The sequence below is a fragment of the Rousettus aegyptiacus genome, unplaced genomic scaffold (genome assembly GCF_014176215.1).
Source record: "Rousettus aegyptiacus isolate mRouAeg1 unplaced genomic scaffold, mRouAeg1.p scaffold_m13_p_1, whole genome shotgun sequence".
Lineage (NCBI taxonomy): Eukaryota > Metazoa > Chordata > Mammalia > Chiroptera > Pteropodidae > Rousettus > Rousettus aegyptiacus.
In genome coordinates, this window is record NW_023416284.1 from 71,326,673 (window position 1) to 71,348,062 (window position 21,390).

At 39.4% G+C, this 21,390-nt stretch overlaps 1 protein-coding gene across 4 annotated transcripts in view; it reads right to left on the bottom strand.

Annotated features, from left to right (window-relative positions):
- The window catches only part of KDM1B (lysine demethylase 1B), a 46,253-nt gene that overhangs the window by 3,719 nt on the left and 21,144 nt on the right, over nt 1-21,390 (bottom strand). For 3 of the 4 annotated variants that reach the window (XM_016155868.2, XM_016155869.2, XM_036236832.1), the window contains 11 exons: nt 18,901-19,077; nt 18,472-18,546; nt 16,204-16,341; nt 15,116-15,287; nt 12,245-12,372; nt 10,898-11,029; nt 10,395-10,469; nt 7,192-7,308; nt 6,361-6,486; nt 5,341-5,463; nt 3,646-3,798 (listed from right to left, as the gene is read on the bottom strand). In XM_016155868.2, coding sequence (XP_016011354.1) covers nt 3,646-3,798; nt 5,341-5,463; nt 6,361-6,486; nt 7,192-7,308; nt 10,395-10,469; nt 10,898-11,029; nt 12,245-12,372; nt 15,116-15,287; nt 16,204-16,341; nt 18,472-18,546; nt 18,901-19,077 — 1,416 coding nt within the window. Of the gene's footprint in view, nt 1-3,645; nt 3,799-3,823; nt 5,209-5,250; nt 5,464-6,360; nt 6,487-7,191; nt 7,309-10,394; nt 10,470-10,897; nt 11,030-12,244; nt 12,373-15,115; nt 15,288-16,203; nt 16,342-18,471; nt 18,547-18,900; nt 19,078-21,390 lie in introns of those variants that run through there. The other variant, XM_036236834.1, reaches the window with a different exon arrangement.

Sequence of the window (21,390 nt, forward strand, 5' to 3'; positions counted from 1 at the left end):
TTCATGTACAGAATTACTGATGAACATACTCTGAGCTCCAGTGCTTAGGGCAGCTGTTTGAAAAGTGCCAGGGACATACAGAAGGAACTGAATTATCTGGCTTCAGGGTGTGAGGGCTAGAGGGACAGTTTTCTCCCAGACAGAAGTGCTGGGAGAATCCACTGTTTCTTTGTTGAGCTCTTCCCACAGGTAGCATGCAGATGCAAGCTGCTACCACAGGAGTCCATTAACTTGGCTAACCCACCCAGGTGATACCCTGAGGACGTCCCACACCCCCAAATTGTGGCCCACACAAGCTGCTTCCAGTGGATTTTCCATACAGTTTGTCTTAGCTCATGGAGACTTTCTTAAAATCTCTCAAAGGATCACGAATCCCAAACAAGCAGCATCCGGCCTTGGCCTGCTTTGTGGCTTGCTTAACAGCCCCAAGCCCCGCACTAGTGGCAGGTGGCCCTGGTACACAGCTTGGCCTCTCCCAGGCATCTTCAAGCCCAAAGCAAGTGGCAACCATTTGCAGATCACTTTGTAGCTCATACCAAGTGGCCCCAGGGGCTGACCTTGGCCTGCAATAGAGTACCTCCCAAGAGGCCTCAGAACCAACACACCCAGAGGCCAGCTTCAGATCACACCAAAGCACCACCCAACCACCTCCACAAATGATACACCCAAAGGGCAGACTGGATGGGCACCAGACCCCTGTTAAAGCAAATCCTGCTTCATACGTAAACCTCTGCACAACAGCTCCTCCATTGTAGTCACAGCCAGTCCCCACAACCAAGCAGCCTGAGGGTCAATCTCTCCCACTGACACGCAAACGGACACACACCTGGAGGAATTGGCTTAGATGATCAGGGAGACTGCGTCACAGGACACCTACTACCTACGGCCACTCTACCAAGACTGGGAGACAAAGCAGTCCTACCTAATACACAGATACAAACACAGGGAGGCAGCCAAATGGGGAGACGAAGAAACGTCCCAAATGAAAGATGAGAGCAAAACTCCAGAAAAAGAACTAAACAAAATGGAGATGAGTGATCTACCCGATGCAGAGTTTAAAACACTGGTTATAAGGATGCTCGATGACATCTCTTCAACAAAGAGATAGAAAACATAAAAATTGAGATAGAAAACATAAAAAAGAACCAGTTAGAAATGAAGACTACAATAACTGAAACGAAGAATACATTAGAGGGAACCAACAGTAGATTAGATGAAGCAGAGGATCAAATCAATGATTTGGAAGACAGTGTAGCAGAAAATACCCAATAAAAATAATAACAAAAGAACCCCAAAAATGAGGACAGTTCCAGGAGCTTCTAGGACAGCATCAAGTGTACTAACATTATCTTCACAGAGGTACCAGGGGAAGAGCGAGAGCAAGGAATTGAAAGTCTACTGGAAGAAATAATGGTGGAAAACTTCCCTAACCTGGAGAAGGAAATGGACATACAAGCCCAGGAAGCTGAGTCCTAAACAAGATGAACCCAAAGAGGCCGACACCAAGACACATTGTAATTAAAATAGCAAAGGTTAAAGACAATCTTAAAAGCGGCAAGAGAAAAGCAGTTAGTTACCATAAGGGAGCTCCCATAAGACTGTCAGCTGATTTCTTAACAGAAACTGTACAGGCCAGAAGGGACTGGCAGGAAATATTCAAAATTATGAAAACCAAGGACCTACGACCAAGATTACTCTACCCAGCAAAGTTATCATTTAGAATCAAAGGACAGATAAAGAGCTTGCCAGACAAAAAAAGGCTAAAGGAGTTCATCAACACCAAACCAGAATTATAAGAAATGTTAACGAGACGGAACTTCTTTAAGAAGAAAAAAAGAAAAGATCAAAATCTTTTATTATTCATCAAAAATATGAATAATAAAATGACAAAAACTAGATATCTATCAAGAATTACTTTGAATGTAAATTGTAAATGTTCTAATCAAAAGACACAGGGTGGCTGAATGGATAAGAAAACGAGACCTTTACTTATGGTGCCTACAAAAGACCCAGTTCAGATCAAAAGACACACATAGACTAAAAATAAACATAATGGAAGTTTCAATATATGTAACAGAAGATCAGAAATAAGAAAAATGAGGGGAGAAAATAACCAGAAGTAAAATCTAGGAATGTGGGATATGAGTTTCTAGATTCAGGGAATCTTTTAAAAAAAAAAAAAAAAAAAGGCATAAAAAGGATTAGAAATCTAAAAGCAAAACATTTCTCAACAGAAGTAAACCAAGAAAGAAGACCACTTCACAAGCATTAGAATGGCTATTATCCAAATACAAAACAAAAAAGTTATTGAGGATGTGCAGAAATTGGAACCCTTGTGCACTGTTGGTAGGAATATAGAATAGTGCAGCTGTTGTGGAAAACAGTGTAGTGGTTCCCCGAAAACTTAAAAATGGAATTAATACATGATCCAGCAATGCAATGCCTCTTCTGGGTAAATACCCCTAAGACTTAAAAGGATCTTAAAGAGATATTTGCATTGTTCATAGCAACATTGTTCACCCTAGCCAAAAGGTAGAAGCAACTCAAGTGTCCATGACAGATGAATGGATAAACAAAATGTAATATATAAATATAACGGAATATTATTTAGTCTTAAAAAGGATATTCTGACACATGCTACAACATGGATGAACCTTGAGGACAATGCTAAAGTGAAATAAACCAGTCACAAAAGGCCAAATACTACATGATTCCACTTATCTGGTGATGTCCCTAGAACAAATACAGAGTTAGGAAGTGGTGGCTGCCAGGAGCTAGAGTAGAGGAGAAATGGGGAATCGTTTAATGGGTAGAGTTTCAGTTTTGCAGGATGAATAGGTTCTTGAAATGGATGGTGATGATGGTTGTACAATAAGGTAAATGTATTTAATGTCACTTAACTGCACACTTAGGAAGGTAAATATTGTTATGTGTAGTTCACAATAATTCAAAAAATAAATATGAAAAAAAGAAAGGGATCTAGAAAATAAAAATCTCCAACCCTAGAAAGTGCTAAGGAAGAGATGCTTGCAGGAGACAGCTCTGCGGGAGTCCCAGAGGTCAACCGGTGCAGACTTGAGCAAAGGGAGGAGGCTGCCAGGATATGGGATTTTAAAAACTGAACAAATGCCAGCTCAGAGGGATTTAACTATAATCAGAGACAACTGAAGGGTGGGGAGTATTTAGGGGAGGTACAAAAAGATTTAAGCTATTGAAAAAAGGGCTATTATGATTGTCAAGAAAACAAAGCAGTGTAAGAAGAGAATCAATGAACACCTTGGCTCAGACATAAACATTCACCTAGCCACATCACAGAAACACTGATACCAACTTAATTAAGTGCGAAATAACCACACTGAAAATGGGCTAAATCTTTAACCTGGTAAGAAGTCAGTAGATAATGTCTAACTTGTTAAATCAGAAGACAATGTAAATATTTTAAAACATGAAGTAAATCCCAGAGGAAACAGCAGAAAGAATGAAAAATGGTTGCTCTGAGAGTTTGAGGATGTTGAGGGGGTATCTGCCATTTGTCGTCATAAGACTTGACAGTATTTGACATTGTTTTCTTAAACTCTGAACATATATCACTTTAAAAGAAGTAATCAAAATAAAAGTAACTGCATTCATGATGAGGATACACACCTCGCCTGCAAAATAGATGGTTCCTTGTATTTCTTCAGCAATGATATCGTAGGCTTCACCGCTCCCACCTGTCTTCACAAAACTGTATGCCATCTGGATCCATGGGTCTGTGCTCCACCGAGTGACAAAATACTTTGTGGGATCTGGGACTTCCTGTGTCAAGTTGAAGGAATCATAAAACAAGATCAAGAGGGCCTTAGACATGATGCAATCCCAAGTATAAATATACAGTCCCCTCTCCCATTAGAAACTGAGTTAATTCTCAGTATGTTCCTGCTATTCCCCCCTTACAACTCTACCCCACATCTGTGCACCATTCTCTATCCCCTGCCCCAACTCTTCAACCTCCCCGCATGTACGTCTCACTTCTACACTCTGTCCTTCTACCAGACACACATTCCCCCCACCTACAAAGGGCCATCACCACTGGCTAAAAGTTCGAGCAATCCCTTTCCCGTCCCCTAGCATGTGCTGGAGAGATGGTGGGAAAGGGCTCTGGACGAGTAGGAAAGGGAAGGGTGGGAGTCTAGGACCTCTTGGTTGGAATTCTCAACAAGCTCATCCACAAAATGGCTTCCCAAAGATACGTTTCACACTTGCTCAGTTTAAAATCATTTTGTGGTTTGGCCTCTGGCAAGCACCAAAAAATATTTCTATAGAATCTATGTGCTAAGTTGCAAATAACTAATTTGAAAACAAATTTTTGAACAAAAACTCCAAACTATGGGCTACTGTGAGATATAATCACATCATATAAAATAAGCAACACTTCCTAGGTGCCTCTCTTTCTCTAATATATGCAACTTTTGAATCATTTCATTCTTTCGACTTCTGCTTCTTTATTTGAACATGATGTAAGCCACACAACTGATAAATCGCCAGAAAGTGTGAGATATAGTAAATTGGCAAATAAAAAGTACCTTGAGCTCCTTGGAGAAAAATAGAAAAGAGACTAGCTGCATATGTGGGGTATGTGAAAATTCTGGACAGTGTTCCTTCAAAAGGAAAGCTGTCACCAAAGCCTGCTAGGGTTTGGGTAAACACAGAGTAGAAAATGCTGTACCTTTTACAGCCTTAGGAAAGAAAGGGAGTATGCATTATGTGAGGAAAAAGGAAAGGAACACAATAGTGTAAGAGGACGTATAGGGTACTATTATGGGCTACATGTGTGTCCCCCTAACATTCGTATGATGAAGCCCTAACCTCCGCTACTTTATAATGTGACTGTATTTGAGAAAGGGCCTTTAATGAAGTAACTGGGTTAAAATGGGGTCATTAGAGTGGGCTTTAACCCCATATGCCTGGTGTCCTTATAAGAAGATTAGGTCACTGGTAACACAGAGGGGTGACCATCTAAGGACACAGCAAGAAGGCAGCCATCTGTGAGCCAAGGAAAGAAGCCACAGAAGAAACCACACCTGGGGACATCTTATCTTAGACTTCTAGCCTCCAGGATTGTCAGAAAATAAACTTCCATTGTTTAAACCACCCAGCCTATCTTATTTTGTTATGGCAGCCCTAGCAAAATATAACCCAGGTACTTAAGTGGGAAGTTGGATAATGGAAGAAAAATCAGTGTGGCCCACTGCCTTGATTCCAGTAATGACAGCTTCCTTTGTGCTCCATCCCGCTCTGAAGAGCACACTAAGAAAATAGTAGGCCTGTCTTTCTCATTTCAAAAAGGGTTTCTCTGACCTGCTCCTTGAACAGCTCCCGGAGCGTGGCCATACACTGCTGCAGCACCTGCTTGTCGTCCAGGTTCCTAATGGATGCCACCGCCTCCCCAGCAATCACTGACATCAACACGCTGTGCTTCTTCTGGAGACATGAAAGGGAAAAGCAGCTTACACCTTTTGCTTTTGGTGCCAAAGTCTCTAAATGCATGGTTCCAAATAGATGACCTCATTCTCACGAATTAAATTTCAGTATTTCCTACTCTCCCCTATCCTCATTTCAATCACTGGTCTATTTTCCTCACAAACACTCATTATTTATCTATACATTTTATTGTTCCTTGCTGAAAAAACTGAAGCCATGTAAATGTCAATTTCAGGGTTCTCTTAGCTTTTCCCCTATAAGCACTTGTTTTAGAACCTAGTGGAACTAGGTTGAGAAGGGAACTCTGTGGATTGAATAATGAAAAGAACTTTCTCAAATGGTAAAGAAATTTTGCCCCTGGCTCCCGTGTGAAACCTTTTAAGATAAAGTTTCTTGGGACAGAAAAAAGAAACAACTGGAATTCTTTTGTATGACGCTACCACAACTTTCAAGTCCCAGATAGGCCCGCCCCTCTCCTTCATTCCCCACCAATCACATCTGTCGACACCAAGATCCGCCCTCACCTGGGCCAATCATATCCCACCCTTCACCAGGGCTACTGGAAGACCCTTCCAGAGTACTTTCAAGTGCCTCTTGTTACTGTGCTGTCGCAGACTCCTCTGAAGAGGAATTATTCCCTATGAGCCTGAAATAACAGTTTCCACAAGGGACTAATTCATTTCCCATAGAACAACGTTAGTACTTCGAGAATATATGGCAGATATTGGGACTGCTATCCTAAAGGAAAACATCACAGTCCAAGTATCCTCTCAGAATATAAGCATATAACCAGTGTCTACAATGCCCATTAGTTTCTGAGCTTTATACGTGAATATACCGCACCAAATTTTAAACTGTAATAAGAAAATTCAAACCACATTTCACTAATAATTTTACCTGGGGATCCATATCATAGAATACAGCAAAAAGCCCTCGCTTGCTGGCACTAGGAGGGACGTGACCAAAAAAGTCAGCCCCTTGAACTTTACTGTCCCAAAATCTATAAGGAAATTGTAAGGCGATCTGCAAAGGGAGTAAAAGAAAGATGGTTAAGTGTTTCTTAAATTAAAAGTACAGCAATCTCTAAGAAGCAACCTGTAGCTCTTAACTAAAACTATGTTCAAGAAAAAAAATCTCAATGCTTCCTTTCCATTCTCCTACCTCTTCTCTTCTCTCCACAAGCATCTGGCCTTTATGTCATTGAGTCCTGTTCTCACACGGATCATGGTGAGACCCACTGACAACCTCTAGACTAATCTGAAAATGCAAAGCATTCCTGAGACTTGGTTTGGAAGCTTAGGTGCATAAGATTAATTCTGACTCCTCACAGGTCTGCCACTGTCTACTGCACCACTGGCAGATTCTGCTAAAAGAAATTTTAAAGGCAGAGGAAGTAAAACACACTCCTCATTGGGTCCAATTAATGGAGAGTAGACACGGAAAGCAAAAAAAAAAAAAAGAGAGAGAGAGAATTGTTTACTTATATATCAGTTCAAATTTTAAGTAAGATTCATCCTTCTAAAGTCATAATTCACAGATTTCAGCCAGCTCTCCTCCTTGTGTTTTCATAATATCCTTCTGTATTCTGTATAAATAAGTATTCAAAGGAAATCTTCAAATTTTATTTGGATTAAAAAATTACCCACTACTTCTCAATGTCAGAAGCAAAGGAACACCTGTCATCTGATATTAATCTCTTTAGTTCTGAGGCTTAAGTAATCCAGTCACCTTTTCAATGATGCCAGCACCTAAACTGTTGATAGCCTTCATCTTCTTGTCTGACAGTGGTGGATTAAACTGAATGGCACCTTTCTGCAGTAAGGCCAGTGGTACAGTGACTAATACCTGTGAGAAATAATTAACAGTGAACATACAAATAGCAACTGAACCTAATACCACAACTACTCAGTGAATGCATTTCCAGGAAAATTTCAACGACTAAAGAACATTCCGCTCCACTGCCAGTCATGATATTGTCAACATCCCATGTCGTTATATTAGTAAGAACAGGCGTGCATGTACAGTTGTGCAGGTTGTTCACTGCACAAAGGTGCCTGGCTGAGCAGAAGTGGCAACCACATGGAGGATCTTGCAGAACGGTCTTGATGGTTTAAAATAACCTCAGGTAAGAAGAGTCAACAGATCTCAATCCTGAAAAGCAGTGCTATAAGAGGAAATGGATCTAAATATGGAGTCAGGAGACCTAAATTTGTGTACCATTCCTGACACCTGCTAATGTGTGGCCAAGGTAATACTTTGAGGCAATCGCAAACCTCAAAGGATTGGGATATGCTTAAAACAAAAACCACCAATATACATCATTATGTTTCATAAATGGTAAATCACATCACAAACCTTAGGGATCATTATAATCATGTAAAGCCACATAAATTTTTTTTTGAGGAGGAAGCAATTCACTGCAGTGTCTCAAATGGCTTACAGAATCATTTAGTTAACAGGTGAAGTAACAGATGCTAACGAAGCCTTCAAGAATGACATCACGAAACCAGGCCATCAAAGAAACTTGCTGTCTCTCCACACAATCACAAAGTTTCTGGCTCCAGAACCATGTTACCACTGCCACAGTAAGAAGCCATTATTACTGCTACCAACTCCAGAATTGGGCCACTTATAGAGCAACCTGTACCAACAAAATAGGTTTGTCATGCTCTGCTTCTTGACTCTCTCATAGGTAATGGGTGGATCCTGGGTCCTCTACTGTCTCTACTGCAGAAGAATCCAACACCTTGACCATGTTGCTTATCAGTAGAGGGAGCAGAAGTGAAGTAAAAGCTGTACTGTACCTTCCAAATTATGCAAGTGCATCTTATTTAGAACCTCAGCTACAAGGGAGTCTGGGAAGGTGAGAGAGAGAGAGAGACAGAGAGAGAGAGAGACAGAGAGAGAGAGAGACAGAGAGAGAGAGAGAGAGAGAGAGAGAGAGAGAGAGAGAGAGAGTGTGTGTGTGTGTGTGTGTGTGTGTATTTTCCATCACCTACTGTGCAGGATAACATAGTAGGATGGGAGTGGAATGAGCTGAATGCTAAGCACCACATCCGCCACAGCCCTCATCAAAGATTTAGTGTATTTGGCATGAACTTCAAATCTAGGATCACAAGAAGTTCAGTTTTACCTGGGATTTTGTTGCTATTTTCTGCCACAAGAAAATTAGAAAATTTTACAAAGTAAAAAGCATGTTCTCTATCTTCAATCTAGTTACAGATGATAGCTACCATGTAACCAAAAGAAAAAAAAAATTACTCTCTTGGATATACAAATAAAAACTGCAAGACTATAAGATCCAGAGGTTTTCTTAACAAAAAAGATTTCAAAAGCACTTGAACTTAGGTAAACAAATAGGCACCGGGTATAAACATACCCCAGTAAAGAACTAAAATCCTTGATCTCAGTAAGAGCAGCCTAAATTGAATTACTTTGTCAAATGTTTATCGGTATATATGTTGAGTTGGAAATCTCTCACTTCTAAGATGAGGACACTTCCAATTCGAACCATGTAATATGTGCTGATGACAATAAAAATAAAAATATTTGCTTTAAGCCTTTTGAGCAGGCTTTGAAACACAGCCTAAAGCTATGCGCTCTCTCTCCAGAACCAGAATACAAATAAAGAAAAGCAAATGTGCCTGGTCAGGGTCAGCAGAAGGTGACTCAGCAGGGTGAGTCTAACTAGCGTGTTGTCCTAGATGTCAAGAGGCCAAATTACAAAATACCTGAGGTTGAGCCATTGGCCAAGTTGCAATTTTTAAAAAGAACTTAAGGAAGAATTTAAGTTCTAGGAAGAACTTAAGACATTGGCCTGATTCTCATCTTGGGGCTCATGGATAAGGACTCTGTTACCCAGTGGTTCTCTGCTCTGGCCACGGGCTGTAATCACTTGGGAAGCACTCCAATGTGATCAAACCAATTCAATGAGAATCTCCATGGGATGAGGTTTTGCAATCTTTCTTTTCAAGCACCTTCCAGGTGATTCTAAGCCAGGACAGAGAACCACTACTAGTCTCAAGTCTACAGTGCTACTACTAACCACACAGCTAGTCGATGGCAGGAATAATATGAGGACCTGGCTCCTGACCTCATATACTACACCCTATCTTTCGATCTGACATGCAATCCTTTATTTCTGTATGAATATCAAGGACTGTGAAATACTTTTAGGTAACTGAAAAGTAAAAAACACAGGAACTAGTAATGGTTAACCGATTATACTTTTTGGTAATCACTTCAGACATACCTAAATAAATAAACTTATGGCATTTATTAATCTCCCTTCACCCCATGTAAGCACCTTTGTTCTCCAACACTACAGAAATCTCATTGTGATCTCATATATTACAGTACTTTTCACTGTCTACCTCTTAAAGTTGTTTACAAAAAAAAAAATCAAATAATATAAAAATACTTCTGCCAATTCCAAAATGAAAACAAAGAGCTTTCTTGATTTGAAAAATGGTTCCATGATAAAACAAAAACATCCCCACCCCCACCCCACCCCCACCACCAATCTGGAAAGCACTGAACTAAATAAAGTAAAATAGGTTTTTTTCAAATGCAAGATTTCTCAGAGCCTTTAATATGCTCATATTTAACTCTAAAATCAAACTGTAGTATATACAGTACTTTTCGAACTTACTTGGCTAAAACAATTTCTTTTCTTTTTCAATTCTCATGACTAATGTACCAGAAAACTCACTTTAAAAAATACTACTGAATTCCATCTGCCATGAATCTATACAGTGTTGGATTCATCAAAGCAAATTTGCACATCCACACACAATTACGTGGAGTTACATAACTCTTCAGAAATCAAACAAGGCTCCAGGCAGACTGCCAAAGGCAAAACTTCTTGGTGGAAGAGACTCTTCTCCCTTACACCCAGGCCCCTCTGGCACTAGCGAAATTCTAGCACTTACCTTTTGTGCTGTACATCCTGTCCCATCTGTCAAAGTAACATGCACTTCATCGCCAGAATAATCAATACTCTGTACCTGCCCAAGAAAAATGGTGATAAAAATAACAATGAGGGATGGAATCATATCCAGAATTTTTTCCAATTCTCCCATTATGTGACTTTATATCTCCCAAGCTATGGAGATCATTTCCTGACATTCAGAGATCAAAACAGCAGTTATAGTTTATTTCAGAGAGCTATCTCTCAGGCATTAAAATTTATAAACGCTGTGTCAGAATTTGGAAAATCTTTATAGTATAGTGTAAAGTGAAATGTAAATAATTACCTCTATGATTATAACAATGTACAATACAAATGTGCAGAGACAGAGACTTAAAGGGAAAATTTTAAAGTAAAAATAACTGCTTTGGATCAGGGAGGCTGTGAGCAGCTTGACACACTCCCACTGTCATATCCTCCAACATCAAGGCCAAACCAGAGCCTCCCATCACTGTCAGTACTCACTGGAGATTGGAGCCGAATATCTAGTCCTTCAGCTAGCTTTTCGATAATGACAGAGTAGCCAGGAGTGAGGAGGGTGTGGTCACCAGCAAACTGGGCAAAGAACTCGTTGTGGTCCCAGGAGCGAGCAGACACCTAGGAAACAACAGGAGAGGCTGGATACAGAAGAGGTGGCGTGAATCCTGAAGCCTGAACCTAAGGGACAATAAAGGAGCCCAAGGTGGGAAAAGCCGCTTGAGGCGGGAAGGCAGGGCTGCTGAGCACAAGGCAAAGCATGCTGGAAGGAAGGGATGAGAGACCAATCCAGATGGAAACCACTGTCAGGGAAAGAAGCTGCTCGATGACACACAGGAAAACTTATTTTATTTATTTATCCCCCCACTCCCACCCTATCTCGCTCCCCTCTCCCCGCTGGTAACCACTAATTTATAGTCCATGTCCATGAGTCTATGTTCGTTTGTCTTGTTCATTTGTTGCTTTTAGGTTTATATCTCCACATATAAGGGACATCATGTGATTTTCAACTTTTTAGGAAAGCTTATTTTAAAACAAAAAATAGTATGATTTGGGCATGCTACCACTCCTTGATAAAAATAAGAAATATGTTACATATCAACAACCCTGGAAAAGAAGAATTCTATGAGAGTAAAACTACTCTCATAGAATTTGATCATTTACATATATAAATATGCCAACTACTTGTCTTCAACATGGAAACTACAGAAGTTAAAACGCAGCGTGATTTTAGAAAACAGTGCTATTCCTTACAATCACAATGAAGAATAAAATAAAAATGGAGAGGTCTCAAAGAGGACAATTAAGTCAGGGGTCATCCGTGGAGCCTGTATTCAAAATATAGAATATTTGAGTGTAAAATCCCAGTTGGTTAAATCAGTCAGGCAAGTTTAAATTTATTTTAGCAAGATAAACAGACCATAACTGCAAAGATACTCCTTTGGTCACTTGAGAGCAGTGTTTTTAGACAACGTAGGGTTCCTCCAGGGTCACCTTGAAGGGCATGGGAAGGAAGAGGTAAAAACAGGATGCTGGGCCCCTCCCTGATCCAGCCCAACAACCCTCCTATATTCAGTTGACACACTGAGCTTCTTCGCAGGCATTATTTAAAAAAAAAAAAAGAAAAAAAAAGGGTTCTCTTGATTAAAATTTTTTTTCCAAAACCGGTACGGGGTTAACATGCTGTGAAATCATGGTTTTCAAACTTTTAAGCAGAAGAACCATTGTTTCCTGCTTACCCAAACCAGCCCGGGTTCAATATTTGGACATGTACAATACACACACATGCACAAAAGCAAACATTTTCGCAGCGTGTTTCACAAAGCCCAGTCACACCTGATGGAGGTTGCTGCCACAGGCATATTCCAGGTTACTGAGGTGGAACTGAAGCACCTGTTCCTCCAGTTCACTGAACTGGATTCCAGATTCCTTAATAAAAGCTTTGTAGATCTCCTCTATTTTTTCTGTAATAGAAATGGATCAAAGCATTAAAAAGCAGTTTTAACACTATTCTCTAATTTCTTATCTTTTGCTTTCGACCTCCTTCAACCCGCAAACACCCCAAGCTTCTAAAGCCCCTTCCCAAGCCAACTTAGAGGGAAAGGATATCTTGATAAGGTTGATTCCTCTCAGGAAGAAAAAGCTTATCTTAACTGAAGCAAAGCTCTTTAGGTTTGAGATCTTCAACCATGTTTCATTTCTGCTTAGTTGAGAAACCGTTCTTTTGCTCAAGATACAGGAAAAGTTCCCCCCTGCACACAAAACCACACAGAAAGAGGATTCCCATTCCTTTCTCATGCTACTACCATCACCTTAAAGTCAAGTTCCTGTAACATCTCATTTTGACTGGGAGACCTATTGACTGGGAGACTGACTCTATTCTCTCCCAAATAAGAATGTTCCATTATGGATTTTCATCATGTTAGCCCTCTGCCTCAGTACCTTTAATTACTGGTTCTCCATTGCCCGTATAATAAACCCCAAACCCATAGCCAGACCATGCTAGCTCGTTTTCAGCCTTTCCAGAGATGGCAACCGTACCTGCCCACTCACAGACTCTGCTGCACTGCTGCAGAATCTCTTCCTGGCAAATGCCAGCCCTGCAAGGCCTGTGACTACCACTCCCCTCACCAGAATGCCTGCTCCACCCCACCCTGCTCCTAGCCACCCTTGACAGTACAACAGGACCCCCAACTCCACAAACTCAGGAATGGCCCTTTGTTATCAACCCCAGCACTTATCTATCCCATTCGACTAGAATATTTGACTACATATACACACAGCACTGTGATACCATTCCAATTACTGTCTTAGACTCCTTTTGGGGAGTGTCAGGGGAGGCTCATGTCTGACAAATTATAAGAATCTTCATACAGGTTACTTCTTTATAACCTTCCCAGTGATGACAACCATCCAACACAAATGTTGCAGACTCAAAGCTTTATAAAGTACTGTCATTTGCTTAACTAGAAACAGAACTGAGCACCGGTTAATTTTTTTTTTTTTTTTTTGACAACTCAAGATTCTCATTAAAATTTTCCCTTCATCCACTAGACTGTAATACAGGAATGTCACAGCGCCACTGGATTTGTGCCAAGCTTGCAGCCCTAAACCACTAGGATTTCTGCCATCTGCAGAATCTTCTTAAAGCAGTCCCATTCCTGCCTCTGGCGGTTTCTATTTTTCTTTAAGTCTTGTAGAGGGTTGGGAAGAACCAAGATTGCTAGAACGGTACCTAAAATTAAATATAAACAAATCGAAAGAAGCCTTAATGTGATTTTTATGTAAATAATATTTAAAAGCTTTGGTACATGTGCTTTTTTGAAATTAACTCTAGCTTCTTAGTGTGCATGTGCATGTGTTTGTGTGTGTGTGTGCGTGTATTTTTTACAGCTAAGTGCTAATAAGGTGAGATCTCACACAGCTGAGATACTGACAGGCAAGATATAACTGTAACCTCATATAGAGATGTGTGAGCTATTAATAAAGCCTTTAAAAATATACTAATGAAACAACTACTTACATAGTTAAGTGTTGTTGATCCTCCCTTAATAGACTTTTTTTTTAAACTAAGGCCAAGACGAAGCAATTAACTTTTTATTTGGTGACCCTGAAAGAAGTATTAAAAAATGCCATCTAGCAACTACCACAAATGTGCAAAAAAAACCTAACTAAATTCTGAGAATATCCTGCAAGTCAGTCTAATAATTTCAGAAAATTCAACAACTCACCACTTGGTCTGGATATCACTACATATGATCAAATGATCCATGTCAACCCCACTGAATTTCTGAAAATGTTCTATTATGGTTTGTCAGCCAACACTCTCTAAGGGCAATTAGAGTGTGGGTCAGTCTCAGAGGTGGTTGGGGGTTGGGGAAATAGGGGATTAAAGAGAAGTGCAAGACCCTGCTACTGAGAAGGTGACCCCAAACAGAGATGAAGCATTTACCAGCATGAGGAAATCAGAACCTTAACAAAGAAACATATAATTAAAGCAAATTAATATCTTGCAAACTGAGTTTGAATGTTCACACTTTAAGCAACTCCAACATGCTTCCAAGAACTACAAGTGCAAACATTCGGATCACAGAATTGTAGGTTAAATAAATATCAGTTTAAGAAGCAATATAGTAAAATCTCGGTTGGCACCCTCATGGAAATAAGTTGTGAGAGTCAAGTCTTCTAAAAGTTTGTGGTTAATATTGTCCACTTAAAACGAAAGCCTGAAGATTCTGAATTAAAATTCTTAAATTATAACACACATTCTTGCATTCTTAAACAAATATACTGAAAAAATCTTCACCTACTGCCCAGAAAACAGGAAAAGAAATCTTGGCATAGAGAAACTCTTATCTAGAAAAGACATTACATGGTAACTATTTAGTCACGCAGGGCTTACCATACTTTCCTTAAAAGTAAGCTCCTCTAGAAAATTAAAAGTCAAACATTTAAGTAAATATTGAAATACCAGCTATTGTGTAAAGTAAGATTTGTGTGTGAGCGCTCACACAAGCATCTAAAGGTCCTTGAGGAAGTTCTGCTCCTCTGTGGAACAACCTGGAGAACTCATTTATCCAAAAGGAACACCCAAAAGGACTATTCTTATCACATACATCAACCTCACGGATGAGTGATGCTACAGCTACCAAGCTTAGGTTCGAATGAGACTCAGATGGAACAATCAGAACACCATTCTCCCCATACCTCCTAAAGGGACATCTTGGAGCTGAGTCTTATCCTTCCTCCACTCAGAGACAACATCCAAGAGAGCATTAAAATGAAAATCCATGCGCTTGTCAATAGTGGGGTCAGTAATTCTTCCACCTTCCTGAATTAAGTCACATCTTTCTCCAAATTTATGCATGCTGATGCCAAGCTTCAAAATAATAAGAATAAGAAGGTGAAAATTTTCCCTGGAAAAAATATGTACAGGTTCTATGCTGAAATTAGACACAGCTCTCATGGAGAAAATGGTCTAGTACCTTCCAAAAATAAAGCTAGCTATGCTTAACAGAAAATGGCAGCAAAGGCAGGCAGTGAAAAAATAGCATGAAATCTGAGACCTTATTTTATGAGACTGTGAAGATGACAGCAACAGCTTCTATACCATGCACTCTATAGCCTCTCAGCCCATGTTTATTAATGCCGCAGATGCTATAGCTGTGCACTTCCTCTCCTGCCCTGACATTCTATTTCCTCTGTGGACTCTCATGAAAATGAGCACACCAACACACAAACACTCACAGAAGTTGAAATAGAATTTACTGTCAATGCATATTTCAGAAAAAACCTTGGGGCCTACCAGGTCTGCAAAGATACTTACGCAGGATTGCCCAATAAAAGACAGAGCACCCAGTTAAATTTGACTCTCAGATAAATGAGTAAATTTTTCTTAACTCTAAGTATATCCTAAATATTGCATGCAAAACATCCCATGTAATATCTGGGTCATACTTATACTAAAAAATTACTTGCTATCTATCTGAAAGTCAAAGGCATTCTGTATTTCTATTTGCTTCATATGGCAGCTCTAAAACTATGAACTAATCGAATGGCCTGCAAATAACACGAATATAGTTAAAGATCTTAGAAAAAGAAAAAATATTGTAAGAATTCTAGTTCCACCTTCTTAGAAAGGAAGAACTGTAATTGTCCTCACTTTGCAAAGAAGATGAGGATTCAAGAGATCATTCTGGGATTGTTAAATATTATCTAGAGGCACATTAATACTACACAGAAGCAAATGAGATAATATTTTCTTCATCTACAATACAAATCTTAAAGAAACCCACTTGTTCGCACATAAGCGCTATAGGGTTGTTAACACAGCCATTGACAATCTGGGCTCCTCTTCCCACCGTGAGGCCTTTAAAAGACCGATCATCCCACACTCGGCCTCCAATTCTGTCTTTGGCTTCCAGGACAGTCACCTAAAAAGATAGACAATCAGGGAAGCTACGTAGGAAAGAACGGTCATATCAAATGCAGTACTATAAATGTAGAATGACACAGTTAAAGAAATTCAATATTTGGTTAATGTATTTATTGTACTACTAGAGAAATGACTTTGAAGAAGGCAATGTGGACAGAAGCCAAAGTAGATGTTAAACAGTCCAGATTCTAACAACAAATAAATGAATGGTCTGCTGGTGAAATCCTCGTCCTCATAATGATGAAATTAGATGAACTAGCACATAAAATGCACTCTGATAGCTTCTACTCAATAGTGTTCCATAAATTAAAAAACACTATCAAAAACTAGGTTAAAGAGGTTTTTGTCCTATGAAATATCTAAATATGTAGCAAATCCCTTTAACGTTGCAAACAGGCCTTAACTTCCCTAAGATAGAACTATCAATTAAAAAAAAATCTCACATCCTATATATAGGACCTCGAGGGCTTGGCCTAAGCAGGTTGGTCCCACCCCGAGGCTATTTTCTCCTCCAAATTTTGAATGCATTGGCCAGCCCTGTGACTCAAAGTGCTATGCTTCCCTGGGTTGCAGTAACTGAAAACTTGAGTCCTATTCAGTGCATGGCCAGTCATTTCCTCTCTGGGTCCCTGCAAGCACTCCTTCAAATTCCTCAAGGAGGTGCCCCAAGTGGGCCATCTCTCAAGTTACTCAGAGGAACCGATTTTTTAACCATGGGTGGTCTCCATGGGCTCTCCTTTATCATCTGGTGAGAGAAAAGGAAGACTAACAAGGGCCCTCTGAATAGTCTTCTTCAGACCTAAATTCATTTTCTCCAACTAGAAAGGCTACAACCTGTGGTTCTGCCCTCCTTCTCTGACTCCAGATTAACACAGAACCACCTGTCTCTAGTTTCCTGTTAGTGTGAGAGGAAGGCTGAACCTGAAGGACAAGCCTCTAGACTCTGGGTATTAGCAACTTCCCCTGTAACATAATCTGTGGGTTTCCCAAGTGAAAAACAAACAAGAAACCATGGCCCCAAAACCCAACACTGAAATAAACAATTAAAACACCTCATAGCTTAATACCACTAGGACAATATTTGTAAATGCAAACATACTTCCTGTAAATCCGACTGAGATTCTTCTGCCTTGTCAGCAACATAATGTAATTAAAGACAGGCCCTCCATTCGATCAAGAGGAAAACCTCCCTACAGCATAGCTACTGAAAACTTTTCTCATCTCTGAAACACCTCCAAGCAGAGGAGATATTGTGAAAATGTGAAAAAAGAACTCTTATTTTAGCCAGGTAGAGGAGAGTAAAAAGACAAATTCAATTCTACCAAATTAATTTTCACATTTGGTTTAACTGAAAACCGAAGTCTTTGCAAAGTAAGTTTTTAAAAAGGAGAAATGTGTCAGACTTAGGAAGTCACAGAAATCTAAGGGATGGTTAATTTGAATGAATCTAACAGAAACAAGATACTGAATCACACAAATGGTTTTTCGTAATAGTCTCTATTGCGGCTAATTTTGAACAACTGCAATAAGGCAAGATAGCAGATATATCGAAAAAATATCCTACCTTGGGGAAGCAGGCTACCTCAAATATGTACAGTTTAACTCATGTAATTCTGTCTCAACCATGGATTAACTAATTCAATCTTGCTTCCAAAAGCAAAGATTTTTTGTTTCCAAGGTAAGATTCAAAGAGTGTCCTTGATTTGCATAAGAAAATTTAACTGGGTGTTTCAGAAACTTAAAAAAAAAAAAAAACAGTGAATTTCCAAGCTGCCCTTTTCTCAAACTATTGCAGAAACAAAGGATTTTCCCAATGACCCCTATTATGTCAATAACAACCTGTCAAGAATTTCTGCTTTAGTTCCAACTTAAAATCTTTTCTGAATTGCGCATTAGGGTCTAAAACTCTTTCCAATGCTGTGGGCATTTCTGTGTTCCTCTACCTTCCTTTTATTAAACCAATTTCAAATTCTGTATCTTTTCTAGGATCGACTGTAAAGACACAAAGATACCACGTATATATAGCATTCTTCGCTAAACTCAGGAACTGTTGTCTAAGTCTTAGAAAATTTGGACCAGAGGAGCAATTAATCATCTGTTTCTGCCTCCAAGTGCCAAAAAATCTTACCTTAATTCCAAAGTTATGTAGTTGCCTAGCAGCTGCTAATCCTGCTGGACCAGCCCCGATAATGATGACTGATTTCTTTAAAAAAAAAAAGAGCAAAAATCTAATTAGAGTAATGAAAACAATGTACTGTTTTAGTTGTTCTGGAAGGCACTAATACAAAGCAAGGTTAGTTCATTTACATTTCTTTGATATCCCTAAAAAAGTTCTTTTCCTAAAGAATATGGTAGTACTTGTCTTAAGTAATCCATTCCTCTTTTCTACTGTCCAAGGAAACAGTGCTTCATAGTCTCCTTTCCAGGGAAACACATTCTAAAAAGCCTTGCTTTACAACTTTTATGGTGATAACGCGACATTTACTAGTGCTATAAGCAACGGTATATCAACCTTTATCATGACTGGTGGCGGTGTTATCGCTGGAGTGTTACCTACATTGTGGTAATCTTTAGGAAGAAGATGCTGGTCAGCGCCGACACTGAGAACACCCGTGTTGATGAGACCTTTTCTTGTCATAAAATAAAGGATCCTCTCCACTTCCTGAACACATCGAATGCGCACAAGGCCCCGCACAATGATGTGAGGAATACACTTATGAGGAGTAAGAGCTTCCTGTGTTTGGAAATAAAACCAAACTGTTAAAGCAAACAAACAGAAAGCAACTCTTGGTTCCTCAAAAAGTTAAATAGAGAATTACCATATGACCCAGCAATTCCGCTTCTAGGTATAAACCCAAAGGAATTGAAAACAATTGTTTAAACAAAATGTTTACAGCTGCACTATTCAAATAGCCAAAAGGTGGAAACTCATCAGTGGATAAATGGATAAACATAATGTAGCCTACTCACATATGTAATATTATTCAGCCATAAAAAGTAATGAAGTACTGATCAATGCTACAACATAGATTAACCTTGAAAACGTTATGCTAAATGCAGAAGAAGCTCGTTACAGAAGGCCACACATTATATGATCTCATTTATTTAAAATGTTCAAAATGGGCCAATCTATAGAGACAGAAAGTAGATTAGTGGCTGTTCAGGGGGGAAGGGAGGGATGGGGAGTCACTGCTTAATGGGTGTGGCGTTTCCCCTGGGGTAATGAAACATATCTAGAAATAGATAGTGGTGATAGCTAAACAACACTGTATATGTACTTAATGCCTCTGAACTGTACGTTTTAGAATAGTTAAAATGGTCAATTTTATGTTGTATGTATTTTATCATAATAAAAAGAAACTCTCAGGGTCATTTGAATTTATCACTTGTCACTAAGATTATACTAGGATCAAAAGGAGCTTCACCTGGTAAAGTTAAAAAAGAAGAAAGGGACAAAAGGCAGATATAGCAACTTGTATCTTATAAGTTTCTCCTTGCTGACAACGACAGCCACAGGGAGTGTGGGAGCAGACAACATCACAAATATATTCCTGACTCAATAAACCACAGAACAAAGGCCACCGCAGAAACCCAGGCAGCTCTGTATACTGGTAGCCGGAAAAGCTGGATTCATATTAATGGTAAGACACAGGGGGACTGATTTAGGAACTTGAATTAAAAAAAAAAAAGACAACACTGTCTTTCTCTGCACAGTCCAGCTTTGGCAAGGCCTTGGTCTATTTCAAAGATTCAAGAGTAATAGGGCCTTGGCCTGTCATGAAGTTAGAACAGGCATGGAAAGTATAAGGGGGTCTACTTGTCGACAACTCCCAGAGCCCCACCAGAACCCATTCAAACACAGGAAGATTAATATATACCCAAAGTATTCCAGAAGTAGCACATACGACATTGATTTGCATTGCTCCAGAAAATAAAAAAGTTTGTTATTTATGAAGTTAAAAAAAATTCATTTCAAAGTCTTTGATTCTTTTAAAGCAAACATTTGTGTCTCTCTATTGGAGTATTTAATATATACAATACACACTCTCTTATTAAAATTTAAGATGGATCTAGACTGACAAGTTCAAGATTTTTTTTTCTGTAAGATTCTTCCCCTGTATAAGTCAAATTTCAAAGTCAAATAGAAAAAAATGTGAAGAAAAAAATGAATCCTAGGCTGTTTCTGAAGTGTTATCTTTACAACTTATTTACAGGAAATTCTGACACAATTTTATTCAGTTCAGCAAATGTTTACTGAGCACCTACCTTAGCCTGTTGGGGAGAAAATGAATACTTAATTCTACCTTGCCCAGCCTACTCACCTGTGTATAACTCATATAAATGGCATTAACAGTCATCATTTAATTAGGTCATGTCATACTGGAGTCTAATCCAGTGAAACATTTTTCTTTCATCAAGATTACTTTGGCAGCCTTGTTCTGCATTCAGCAGTCACTCAAATAATTGCAGAAAATTTAATAAACTGGAAAAACACTAGGGTCAGGAAAGGTTTTGTTAAAAAATAAAAAATAAAAATTTTTTTAAAAAGCTCATATCCCCACCCCCAATTTATCTTCTCCCCTTTCAAGGAGGGTGCTGTGTGAGGCCCCTAACATTTACTCAGTCTCAACAGAGAGCAAAGCCCTGGTTGTTTGAGGGTAATGAGGTAAATAAGAATCCTACCCTAAGAGGTTTATAATCCAGTATTCAGTGTTTTACTTTTTTCTCCTGGTGTTGCCAATGGAACTCTTTGAACCAAACTTTGCACCTTATACTCACTCAGTAGAGACTCAAGAATTCTGATAACAAATGGTCTAAAGTGGTAGTTCTCAGGAAGGAGACACTTTGGCCCCATTTGGCAATAGCTGAAGACATTTTTGTTTGTGACAAGTGGAGGGTGCTACTGGCATCTAGTGGGTAGAGGCCGAGGATGCTGCTAAACATCACACGATGCACAGAACAGCGCCGCCCCCACCCCTCCTATGACAAAGACCACCCACCCACAGTGTCAACAGTGCTGAGGTGGAGAAACCCTGCATGAAAGATT